Source organism: Bemisia tabaci, chromosome 5 (assembly GCF_918797505.1).
Source record: "Bemisia tabaci chromosome 5, PGI_BMITA_v3".
NCBI classification, from domain to species: domain Eukaryota; kingdom Metazoa; phylum Arthropoda; class Insecta; order Hemiptera; family Aleyrodidae; genus Bemisia; species Bemisia tabaci.
The window spans coordinates 18,526,153-18,539,684 of record NC_092797.1 but is presented as its reverse complement, the minus strand read 5'-3'; the positions used below and the strand labels follow the sequence as shown (position 1 = coordinate 18,539,684).

Below are 13,532 nucleotides of genomic sequence, written 5' to 3'. Positions count from 1 at the left end.
TATCGATCGTTCGAACTCGTGCTTTTGAACTTTCACGAGATCGAGGACGATTCGAAGTTCGGAACACGAAGGCCTTGTCTCCACGGGATGTTACATGGGATTTGTCTTAAGGAAACATCTCACTTGCGAAGTTGGGAAAAATATTGAGTTAGTCAATACTAATCACAGTGCCAACTAAGATTCATTGTGGAGTCCCAGAAACGACTTCAAAAGAAGAGTAAAATAAATTTTGTTGTGTTGTTTAACTGGAAAAAAGCCCAGAAGTTTCATTCCTGCGATTCGAACGTAAGAAAAATCCCGTGAACCGTTCCGTGGAGACTAGTGTACCTGTATACGGGAGAGTATTGCCATCTAAATTCTTTTACTACAGAAAAAGTGTGCCGCTTTCTGATTGGTCGGCTATCATGGAGCCCCAAAGTTGGACCAATGTAAATGAACCCCAGCCCCTCCGCTCCTAGTTTTGCCCAATGTAAACAAACAAGGTGGCGAAAAAGTTCTACAGAGTTCTAGATGTGATTTTGGGTGTGATAGAAATTTTTTTATAGGTACCCAACCTTTGAGTGCGTGATTACCATTCATTTTTCAGCCGATAATGCATGTTCCTCTGGGTCGGGTTTGTTTACATTGATGCAACTTCGGAGCTCCATGATAGCCTAAAACTGATGAACCGATCAGAGAGCGGCACAGAATGGAGATGTTGCATGTGTGAGGAATTTGCGATTTGACTGTTGATTCTTATCTAAAAGTTCGCGAGAAACACGATGGTGTCACTGGTTTTCTCTGAAATCGTCTCCCAAGCTCAAAAAAAGGTCTCAAAGTGAGGCCAAAATGGAGGGGATATCCAACCCTACCTTAAGAGTCCACCTCTACATCAAAACAAACTCTCCATGCAAAGATAGGGAGCAAATACATTGACAGGGCTGCCACTTTATTTGGGGACTCCAAAACTGAAAACACGGCATCACTGCTAATGTATTTGCTCCCTATCTTTGCATGGACAGTTTGTTTTGATGTAGAAATGAACTCTTTAGGATAACGTGGGATATCTCCTCCATTTTGGCCTCAACTTGAGAGCTTTTTTTGAGCTCGGGAAATGATTTCAGAGAAAACCAGTGGCACCATCGTGTTTCTCGCGAACTTTTAGATAAGAATCAACAGTCAAATCGCAAATTCCTCACACATGCAACATCTCCATTGGCAATTCTCTCCCGTATGTAGGTACTGTAGTGGAGAGAATGCGGAAGAGAGAAAAGTTGAGCGTCGGACGGCCGGTGTGGAAAAATCGAAACAACTTTTAAAAAAGTGCAAGCGTGCTTCCGGGCTCGGGGTTGGGAGTAGTTGGGATCCTGTGAAAACAATAAAAGCCCTGCAAAAAGGCCGCTCCATCGAGAAGCGAATGCACTTCTCGTGAGAATCACTGCTCGCGCGGAAAGTAATACGCGGTCCCTGTCACTAGCTGGCACAGCTCTAACTACCGTCTCTCCTCAGGGGTTCTTAAAAACGCACTTCCCAGCTCCCTGAATTCCTTTGCAGGCTCGGTAAGGGCAGGGTTGCACAAGTGAAATGAAAAATACGGAAGGTTGGATTCCCGTGGAATATTTCATGAAATTCTACAAAGCTGTGAAAAATATGAAACGTATTCTCAGGGGCTGGGTATGCAACGCGCACTATAAAACCACCGAAAAGCAAACACTACTCACCTTTCATTTAATTTTGCATTTCATTTCGAATAATATTTTCCTGGAATTTTATAAAATATTTCACATGGAATTTCAAAATTTTTTGTTTTTCATGAAAAGTAATTGCAATTAACTCTGGCTGAAGGAGACTTCATCAATACGCAAACTTATTGCGTGCGCAGGGCAAATTCGGTTCTTATTGAACACCGATATATTTCGATTTAGTTTACGGAAGTTTTCGCCCTCAGAAAACAAATTTGGGTACAGCTAACCGAAATTCGATTCCCATGTTCGGATACTTCGGTTACTTGAACCAAATCAGTTTGAGATCCAACACAAACCGAAATTCAGTATCTGTGACCAAATCCTTTTCTCCTCGTGCATTCGCTCTTATGTATTTTTTATAAATATGTTACCTATTTTGATCTTTACTTATGAAAATATCTCATTAGGTAATTCATCATAGCGGGATGTTAACCTCAGTGTAAATGCCTGTATACTGAAACAAAACCTGGGATGAGAGCTACACACTGGAAAAAAAAAGGTACTCTTGATTCAATCAGAATCTAGCCTAAATCAAGAACCAAGCCTCTTAATTTAAGCGGATTTCGTTTTGATTCAAGCAAAAATCCGATTGAATCAAGAGTATTTTTTCTTGTCAATGTTTTCAAGAGTCTGGACTCTAGATCCAATGTGTTTTTTTTCCAGTGCACTTTTTTGTGTTCCCAGTGCTTCAAAGTCACATCAATGATACACTTCATCACTCAGTCAAAAACTCTATCAGTTCCGCGCAAATACCAAGTTATTTCGTGCAAATATTTAATTATTCTGTCTCGTCGATTTCTACTTACTTCCAGATGATAGTCCGGATCTATTTTCGGCGATTACGAAATTTGCAATGGCATAAAATGCAGGTGCTCGGTGCTCGTAATCGATGTGCAATAGGACGCTTCCCACAGCTTTTCCGTCAATTATGATCCGGTCCGCGCAAACATCGACACGAAACCAAGAACCGTATCACTTTCGTCTTGGCGGCACCGCCGGAAGCGAGCGCAATTATCCAAAATCTGACAGCTGTCTCTTATCATCGACGGATTCTTTTCGGCTTCCACCCATCCCGGATCGCATGCAAATTCAAAATACAGGTGACTCGGAAACGATTGCCGAATGAAGGCCAAGGTCGCCTGCAGATACTTTTTGGTATCCGCCCAGAGCGAATTTCCTCGTCCACTGGTATTTTGATTTTCTCATCATTTTTTTCCTGACAGCTGTACCGAAACTCTTGGTTCCTAAATGGAGATGTTGCATGTGTGAGGGATTTGCGTTTTGACTGTTGATTCTTGTGTAAAAGTTCGCGAGAAACACGATGATGCCACTGGTTTTCTCTGAAATCAACTCCCAAGCTCAAAAAAAGCTCTCAAAGTGAGGCCAAAATGGAGGGGATATCCCATCCTACCCTGAAAGTCCACTTCTACATCAAGACAAACTCTCCATGCAAAGATAGGGAGCAAATACATTGACAGGGCTGCCACTTTATTTGGGGACTCCAAAACTGAAAACACGGCATCACTGCTAATGTATTTGCTCCCTATCTTTGCATGGACAGTTTGTTTTGATGTAGCGGTGGACTCTCAGGGTAGGGTGGGATATCCCCTCCATTATGGCCTCACTTCGAGAGCTTTTTTTGAGCTTGGGAGATGATTTCAGAGAAAACCAGTGGCACCATCGTGTTTCTCGCGAACTTTTAATAAGAATCCACAGTCAAATCGCAAATCCCTCACACATGCAACATCTCCATTGAAAGGTATTTTAGAACATCGTGAGGAACTTCATCCCACGTTCTAAACTATTCATCGGACGAGAAACAAAACGCTTATTGGGTTTCAAACAGGAGGATGCTGTCTGTTTTATAGTGTCACGAACGTCAATATTCGGCTCTTGAAGTCGAGGGATTTTTTTTTCGTGTCTAAAATTCACCATCTAACACAAAAATTTTCCTCTGGTGATCAACCCTGAATAGAATAGGGAAGGGAAGAGGCTGAAATGCTGAATGGCTTCAATCAATAGGGATATCACCGAGGAACCAAATTTTGCAAGAATCCAAGAAGGGCCTTAAATCTATGTCCGTCCAATGAGTATTCCCTTCTCACTGCGAATTTCAAATTATTTAAGCGCAAGAGACGATCGTTTGACCTGATTACCAAATTTAAGCGCGCCGCTCTCTGTGATACTGGTAACGTGGCGGATTTTAGTAATTTTTTGTAAGTTCTTTGTCTTTCAGGACCGGATTTACTTACTTGCCGCCCCCTTCTCATTCGTTTTGAAACATCAATAAAAACCATCAAGTGAACGTGCGGGGGGGGGGGGGGGAGGGGTTCATGAGACGCGTTTACTCGTGTTGGCACATTTTTTGCGAGAGCCCTGTCAACACTACCAACTAAAGTTCACGGAACTTTGCGTGAAAGTTAAGTTCCGTAAACCTATCTCTGTGTGGACAAGGCCCTCCATTTATAAGTGTTGAACGAGAAAATTATAAAAGAACAAACGTAAATGTGGTTTAAAAATTGTAACTTCCGCCGCCGCGCCACGCTGATCGCACTGTGCGTTTGACGCAATGCGTGAAGTATTCCTAGAGTCTTGTAGGCGCTATGCGTTTCATGCCGACCGCAGCGACCGCGCTGTCTATGACGCAATGCGTGAAGTATTCATACAGTCTTGTAGGCGTTAATACATGCCGACCGCCGCGCGCCGCGGGGTTTCTCCTTATCATATCAAGCTCTCGTCATCATTGCTCTCTGCGCCGCGCCGTTCCAGACCAAATTCCGTGTTCCTTTAATTAGTATTACCTCAACTAATTAAAGGTGCTGTCTATCGTATCACAGAAAGACGACAAAATTAGAAATATACTCTCAGGAAATGAGAGATTTTGTCACCTTTTCTCGTTTGCAATTTTTTCTTCTGATTCCAATTTTTCTTTCTAGCTACATTTAAAAAAATTGCAAAATTTGCCGCCATGGGCCGCGGCCCATGTGGCCACCCCCTAAATCCGGTCCTGTTTTCGTTCATAATTTTAAGTAGGAAATAGTTCCGTCCGCATGAGCCGCTTACCCGAAAAAAAGTTTTTTTGGTATGCCCAACAGCGATGAGTACCTACGAAACTCTCAACGCCGCGCAGTCACAGAAAGTGCCAATCCTCGGTTTGAAAGATAACTTGCATCAGAAATGTCAGGTCAGAGTCTGCCGTAAAATACTGTAAGGCAAAGTTCGTAAACGACACACGATACAAAACTTCGATTAAAAAACTATTGCTGCACGGAGGATGCTTTTTGGGCTACTTTAAAAATTGAAGGAGAAACAGACATGCGCTTTAGCTTCCATACTTTCGCTCAAATTGACACAACGAGAGTGTGCATGTTCGGCAAATTTCTATTTTGCCTTCAATTTTTGAGGTAGACTAATGAAAGTCCTCTGTATAGTAATAGTTATTTAAGGTGATTTGACGGTTGCCATTTTTTGTGTCAGAGCGACGTGCGATATATAGCATCGATTCGTTCCATAATTTCAGCTACTTGTCATTTTTTCCGAATTTTAAGATCTCACTTCTGTTGTCATGAGACTAAAGAAGACAAGTACCAAATTTGACAAAGAAATTCAACGTAATAAAGGCGGGGTTTTTTCAGAGGAAAAATATAGCATTCGATACTGATATCGGAACTGCAATCGAATGCGATATTTTAATTTCCTCTGACAATACCACGGCTTTATTACGTTGAATTTCTTTGTCTTTGGTACATGAATTCTGCAGTCTCATGACAACAGAAGTGCGATCTCAAATTCGAAAAAAATGACAAGTAGCTGAATTTATGGGACGATTCGATGCGATATATCGCAAGTCACACTGACACAAAAAATGGCAACCGTCGAATCACCTTAACATTTTTTCTTTCATGTTGAGCGGGACTCGAACCCATAAACTCTGACTTAGGAGTCGGACCGCAATTTGTTTACCTTCCCTCTCTCCATCCATCCGACATCCATCCCCTACTTCCTCTGCCATCTCCGCAGCAAGCTTTCGTCAATCATCTTGAGACAGCAATCGTAGGTGTCGTAATTACCTGCGTCCTCTCGGTGCAACAGGACAAAACAATCCGTTAGTCTGTTGACATAAGGGCGTAACTCCACTCAGAGCCAAGCCTTTTCGTTCATACGAATCTAAGCTTTCCCGGGCCTCGTGAAAATAGCGTTACGCCCTTTAGTCGCAGCGCGACAAGGGACCGAGAGGCGACGGTAAGGGCTCTCCTGAAGATAATCGACTCTATCTCTCGTGAAGGTAATAATGTCGCGTTGATTTTTATCCGTTTCGAATCTGCAGTTTAATGAATTAATTTGGGGTGTTTCCTTTTCTGTTCAGGTACACTGGTCACTGCCCCACCCTCAAGTTTCGCTTTGGCAAGCGTTACGGCGCCAACACGAAGGAAATACTCCAGGTAAGATGCTCTTCAAGCTTCACTTCGCCCGATGTGGTCGTTCTTCACAGCGCAGCGGCCGCTCTGCAGTTTCCCTCTGTCGATGGCTGGCTGGTTGGTTGGATAACTCGCTTCGACTAGCGGAAGGCATAACATTTTTTTATGCTCACGAAAAATAATCGGTCTTTCACCCCGCTCTAGTTTTATTTCCCGCTCGCTTGTTTACTTCCCTTTGGCTCGAAACATGTATTATTCGAGGAATAGATCTAGTTACGTGACGTTAGTCAATTAAAATTCTGAGCCAAACGAGTTTTAAACCGTAACAGGTTGAGCCATAGGTTACCTAATGAAGAAAAAAATGAAAAAGTACCTAGTCATAGTTGTTGGAAAAAACGGGGTGGAATATTCTCTCATTTTGGAAGGAAAACCAAATCTAGAATGGCCCTTGCGCTAAAAAGCTATCTATCAATGGAAAAATACACCGGAGTCAAATGTAACCGTGTTAATCTTGATGTACAATTTATTTCAAAGCTCCCAAAAAACGTCGTACAGAAGTCGTTCAAATATTTTTTGATGCGAATTACTTAAAATTATCACATTTTGTACTCATGAACTTAGCGAAGCATCAAAGTTTAAAGAACTAGAATGACTGACAAATATAAGCCTTAAAAATTTATCAGTACTTTGAAATTTTCAAACTGGAAATACTAGTATAGCCCAGTTGAATTCCCGAGGAGCACGTTCGTGAGAAATCCTTGTGGTAGACCATTACCACTTGAGAGTAGGTCTGTTTGCCTAAGCTCCTAGATGAAGGCACTTTTTACCTTGAACCATTTCCAGACTGTTTACTCGCTCTCCTGAACCTAGTAATAGTAAAATTGTTTGTCCTATCAACAAAGTACTTCTAAAAAAGAGGACGCCACCACCCTATTGAACATTTACGTTTCCTTTTTGCATATTCTAGTACTTAGGAACTTAGGTACCATCCTTTCCCTTTCCCCCTTTTCGTTTGAGAGTCTTTTACAATGCAGTCGCCATCACGCAATTCAAGCTTTTTTTCATAAAACCTCAGTCTCATCTTGAAAAAACTTATCGAAATTAATATACGTGACAGCTCTAAAATTTTCACCAAATTGGAAAATTTTAACAACTAAATAATAGTTTCAGAAGTTTAATCTGAAAATGGGAAAACAACCTGTCTCAAGTGGGAAGTAGAGTCATGATAAAGTATATAGAAGATGAAATTATCTGCAATTTTATTTTCACTGCAGCTCTTTTCATTTAAAAATACCCACAGTATTTCAAATGACTCCCCGGTCCCGTTTCGTGGGTTCAAATTTTACGCAATTTTTTCATCATAATAGCTCATTTAAGTCCCAATTACCATGACCAATGAAAACTTTTAGAAAACATGTATGTAGAGATGCAGTTATTCATTTCTGTATATTTAAAAAAATAAAAATAAGTATTTAACATATGATGCTTATTTATTTCTTTTGATAGGAGCTGACAGATATCGGTGTGTTGAAGCGACATAGGGCGACTCAGTACCGCTTTCAAGATCCTGTCAAAGCTGTATTGCCACATTCAGAACTTCGGCCAATATTACGGAACCAAGGACAAACCAGAGATTTGAAAATTGATGCCACCAATAGGTGCAGACCGTATATCCTGGGATACACAGGTTAGATTTTAATTTATCATGGCTTTTTTTGCTGCTATTGTAAAATATTATAACAATTAACAGGTGCTTCCTGTTGTAAATAGTTTAACGTACTTATTTTCTCAGTAATATAAAAGTAACAGTTTGTGGTCGCTTTCCTCTCACAAGCCTAAATTAGTACTTTACTATTCAAGAGCATTCCAATGTCGCTAACCTTGCAAACATGAACGAGCATCTAAACTAGTTTCACCTCTACTCCCAATAAACTATGGATTCAAGACGAAAATTACCGTCGCAAAGTTTACTTTTTGCAAAGAATGTACCTAAGTTGCACAATCCTAGCAACATTGAAATGCTCTTAGTTCCTTTTTGCAAAATGCGATCCAATTGGTTGTTGCTGCAAAAAATAGTTTCCCACAACCTGCTATACAATGCTCCAGTGACCATGTAAGTTGGCCCGAGCACTAACTTTCAGTGGCGTGGCGTGAATGATCGATTATCGATATTTCCATATTTGAATCCTCGGTAAAGAATCGATTATTAAGGTGTTCGCTGCGAACACCCTATTAATCGATCCTTTACCATAGGTTTCAATGGCAGATCAATCGATATATCGCAAAGCACGCCACGCCGCTGCTAACTTTTCGGGAAGAAAGCCTTTCCCCTATCTGGTTTCGCATTTAATATCCGCCCGAGTTTCGCATATCTTCCGTTCCTCCTCATCGCAGCTTCCATCAAACCGCAATTGCCCGGAAACTAGGACCGCACATCTTATCTGATAAAATCGTTCGCCCTTCAGACCGATTCTGGGGGGTTAGGCTAGACTAGTCGATGAGTCAACTGTTGATCTAATTTCATTACGTGAACGTAGAAGAAAAACGGGGTAAAAATCACTAATGTGTGATCAATTTTCAAGGACAATTCTGTAATTTCTCCTACGATTTTAAGTAGATTAAAACGCGTAATATCCAAAATCTAAGCTCAGATTCGGATTCCTCGTGAAAAACTGATGCGATTTCATGCATCAAATTTTAGAATAGCGTGAAGGAAAGAGGTTTAATGACGTAAAAAAACACTAATGTGTGATCAATTTTCAAGGACAGTTCTGTAATTTCTCCTACGATTTTAAATAGATTAAAACGCGTAATATCCAAAATCTAAGCTCAGATTCGGATTCCGCGTGAAAAATTGATGAGATTTCATGTATCATATGTTAAAATAGCGTGAAGGAAAAAGGTTTAACGACGCGTGTAGATTCTGTCATACTTTCCCTTTGAACTACGCCGCCGCGGCGCTTAGCGTTCGGTTTCGTCCCGAGGAATTCCTCACGATACATTCTTATTCTTCCTCCTCCGCTGACCCATGTTGCCACGTTGCATTCATATGCTCGAATCAGTATGTCTACGGTTAACGGTACGTCTCTTTTCTTCACGCTATGCTCGGGTATGATACATGAAATTGTATCAATTTTTAACGAGGAATCCGAATCTGAACTTCGATTTTGGGTATCACGCGTTTTAAGTCAAATTTTCCAAATTCGAAAATCTGAAATGACTGACGTGGCTTAAAATGCCATCTCGGCTCCTGTTCGATGAATTTTCCTGAAATTCGGTGTCAGGGTATGATACATGAAATCGCATCGATTTTCTTACGAGGAATCCGAATCTGAACTTCGATTTTGGGTATCTCGCGTTTAAGTCAAATTTTCCAAATTCGAAAATCTGAAATGACTGACGTGGCTTAAAATGCCATCTCGGCTCCTGTTCGATGAATTTTCCTGAAATTCGGTGTCAGGGTATGATACATGAAATCGCATCGATTTTTTACGAGGAATCCGAATCTGAGCTTCGATTTTGGGGATCACGCGTTTTAAATCAAAATCTGTCAAAATTCAAAAAATTCAAAATTCGAAAATCCGAAATGGCTTAAAATGCTATCTCGGCCCCTGTTCGATGGATTTTTCTGAAATTCGGTGTCAGGAATCAGGATGTATTTTTCGACAGGAAACTCGAATTTTTAGTCCATTTTTTAAAATTCTCAAATTCAAGATGGCGGACGTGGGCTAAAATGCTATCTCGGTTTCTGTATGTTCGAGTCTTGTGAAACGCGGTATCACACGGTATTTTTCAACGGAAAACTCGAATTTTTAGTCAACTTTTTAAAATTCTCAACTCCAAAATGTTGGATGTGGCCCAAAATGAGCCCCGGTTCTGGCCTCCGTTTCTGTTCGTTAGGGCTTTATGAACCGCGGGATCAGGGGTACTTTTCGACGGGAAACTCGAATTTTTAGTCGATTTTTGAAAATTCTCAAATCCAAGATGGCGGACGTGGCCCAAAATGCTATGTCGGCTCCTGTTCGATGGATTTTTTTGAAACTCGGTGTCTGAGGGTATTTTTCGACCGGAAACTCGAATTTTTACTATGTTTAAAAATTCTCAAATCCAAGATGGCGGACATGGCCTAAAATGCTATGTCGGCTCCTGTTCGATGGATTTATGGCGCCTTCATACTACATGCCTACTCTTGTATTTCTGTACAGCCGCAAATTTAGGGTCAAGGGGCGCCTGACCGTCTATGGACCAGGTGGAGTGTTTGTCCTGAAAATTTACCTTTTGACGGCAATTTTCTTTATATTTTGTCTATGGTTTTTAGGTATGCCCCCCCTTTCTCGCGGACTCTCTTTTCACTTTTCTTGCCTCCTTTTTCCTTCCATTTCCCCCCTTCTTCCTTGCTTTCACTGCCCAACCTTGTTTCCTTTTCCTTTTTTCCCCTTGTCCTTTCTTCCCTTTTTTCCTTTTCCCCCCCTTTTTTCCCCTCTCTTCTTCTTTCGTGGCGCCCCCCAAAGGCTGGCGCCCGTGTGCGCCGCACGCCCTGCACACGCCCTAAGTCCGGGCCTGTTACTATTACTCAATCTATTCACCTCAGTTTTATCTCATCTTGGCAATTATCTTCCTTACCACGAATTGATGGACAAAGTAAGAAAAAAAATGTGTAGGTACTTTCATTGCAATTTTTAAAAATCTTCGATTTTTCTGTGGTTTTTTTTTTTAAAAAAGTAATTTCTATACCATTTTGAAATTTTCTGCGAATTTTTTGGAATGAGTAAAGACAATTTGAAAAGCAGCTGTTGGTGGTTTTTTTTTTTTTTTTTTTTTTTTTTTTTTTTTTTTTTTAAACCTAAATATTAAATAAAACGCGAAGCTGAAACTTGCAACATCGCAGTCAGGGATGCACATTTCTTCACTTTAGTCATCAAAATATTTCTTGCAACACTAAACTGTACCTCATTGCAACTTGCAAGTAAATTTATGAGAAACTGTGTCATTTTAATATTAAAAGGTTTGTTCCAAAGTTTGCCCTTTCAATAAACTTCCATCAAGCACCGAGGCACAGAAAGCAGGGAGGTACAAAATCCTGAAATTAAGCCATGAATTGCCCGAGTGAATGGAGATTCATTAATTCTGTGAGTCAGTACCTAATAACATATTTTTGACGACTAAGATGCCGTTTTGAAAGTTTACAAACTGAAAGTTAAAACTAATGCAAGGAATGTTTCTTCAATGAAATTTCTCAGCAGTTTATAGGTATTTTTGTCATTATAATAGAAAATATGACATATACTTCGAAAGTAATCTTTGCAGTAGGTACAGATGCATAGGTATCCTTTAACTTTGAAGCCTGTCAAAAAGTATAATCTAAAATATCAATAATTCAATTTCATTAATATCTGGCTGCTGAGACCTTGATACATCCTTGGAGTCCATCATAAAGAATCTACTCTCCTACTCCTAGAATGTAATTATAAACTCGAAAATCTATTTCTAGGTTACATTCCTGGAATGCATTTCCGGTATGGTACCTCTTTCCGCCAAGCTGCTGATGAATGTTATGATGAGTTAACCATGCGGTTAGCTGAGGAACAGAGTCGTCATTCCTATGAAAAATCCCACCCTAGAGTCCGATCAGCTCCTAAACTGATTTCTATCCGCAGTCGAGATCAAGTAAAACAGGCATTGAAGCAGTATGCAGAGACTCACCGATACAGAGGTGTGATAGATGTTTTCTGTTTTTTGCATTTCTCATTTCTATAGGATAAAATGATCGTGACTGCTTAACACTGTATGAAGCATCATTATGCAGTGTTTCCGCTCTTGCACAGTTTTTTTTATCTTTTTTTAATATTTTATGTGTATGTATACATTCGCAGGCGCACCTAAGGAGCCAGTGTTTTTTAACTTAAATTTCTAAACCAATTTTTAGTGCTTAAATTTCTCAAGCTCCCTAAAACTCAAAATAACAAGCTTTTTCCTATTTTTGTTCTGCTTATCTTGTTTCCGAGGGGCTTTAAACAATTCAACACACCAAATTAGAGTGCACGCACAGCAATACCGGTAAATAGTTATAAGGATGAAAGCAGCGCTTGTGCCTGGGAAAATTTAATCCTTTTTCATCCCGAAAGCGTTGAAGCTTTTTGAAATTAAAAGTTGCAAATTAGTATCGGCTCAATCTTCTTCAAAGTCTGATTTTATGAAAGAACATAATTTTGCTTGAACTCTCATGATTCTTGTTTGAAGGACGTAAAATAAAAGGAATTTTAACCATGTTAATTGAAGATGGTAAGGAACTTACCATTGCATTTCAAAAGTTATCTTAAAGTATGACCCTTTTGAATTACTGAGAGCGCAGTGAAATTAAACAGATAGTGAGATAGTGTTTTTAGAAGCATAGAATTTCGTAAAAAAAACCAGTCTGAAATAAAAGCGTTTCAGTTTACCTGGATCTTTGTTTAATACTGCTTTTTAATTTTCTCTTTTCCTGGACCATTTCATTTCTTTTTTTCCTTTTATTTTTCAGATCATCACATATCTCCAGAGTTCCCGCCGATCGCAGGATATACTGGCCACATACCCAAACTGAAAGTCACTGATGCCTCTCTGAGTCAGCGGTACCACACAGCTGCAAAGAAAGGATTGACCCTTTTAAAGCAGGTTCGTAATGAGCACCCATCACAAAAGTGTGTAAAACAGTTTCTTATTCAAACTAGAATCAGAATTTTAGGACTGTATCAGTACTTTGCATGTATGGATATTTGAGGATAAAAGTAATCAAAACAGCTGGTGGCACCAATCCAGATATATTCTGTGAATTAACTCAACTATCTACGTATTAGATTTTAAATTTTTAGAGTTGACAGTTTGCTGAACCTGATAGATGAGGAAGATAAAGAAGCGCCAATAAGTCCCCAATAAAGATAAAAAATTAATCATATAAATTAGAACTCAGTTTATCCATTCATCATTGAATTTCTCTTACTATACCAAGTCAAATGATGTAACTATGTGAAAAGTTCATGCTTTATTTTTCGAAGAGAAAGAATAAGTTTCCACCATGCGTATCACATTTAAACTAGTTTTTAAATTGATTTTAATACTTTTGAGCAGTGAATGATGCCTCTCACTGTCAGAGTGCCTTCAATCCTTGCAGTTATAGCTACTTACATGTATGAAATGTTGTTTGCGTTCTGCCATATTGAAGGGGCCTTATGCTGTCTCTTGTATACCAATACCAGTAAAAATCACAATAATATTCACCTGATGGGATGGCAAAGGAAAAAGACAACAGAGAGTATTTGAAACTTTTAAAGTTGTTCATCACCTTTGAAGAAACTTAAGTTTATCAAGCTACATTTTTTTACCAAGATTCTGAGTTCTGAAGTTAGCATGA

At 39.7% G+C, this 13,532-nt stretch overlaps 1 protein-coding gene across 3 annotated transcripts in view; it reads left to right on the top strand.

Annotated features, from left to right (window-relative positions):
• The window catches only part of LOC109029539 (ciliary microtubule inner protein 2B), a 36,913-nt gene that overhangs the window by 19,258 nt on the left and 4,123 nt on the right, over positions 1-13,532 (top strand). For 2 of the 3 annotated variants that reach the window (XM_072300381.1, XM_072300380.1), the window contains exons 2-5: positions 6,091-6,166; positions 7,649-7,829; positions 11,634-11,855; positions 12,663-12,796. In XM_072300381.1, coding sequence (XP_072156482.1) covers positions 6,091-6,166; positions 7,649-7,829; positions 11,634-11,855; positions 12,663-12,796 — 613 coding nt within the window. The remainder of the gene's footprint in view (positions 1-6,090; positions 6,167-7,648; positions 7,830-11,633; positions 11,856-12,662; positions 12,797-13,532) is intronic. The other variant, XM_072300382.1, reaches the window with a different exon arrangement.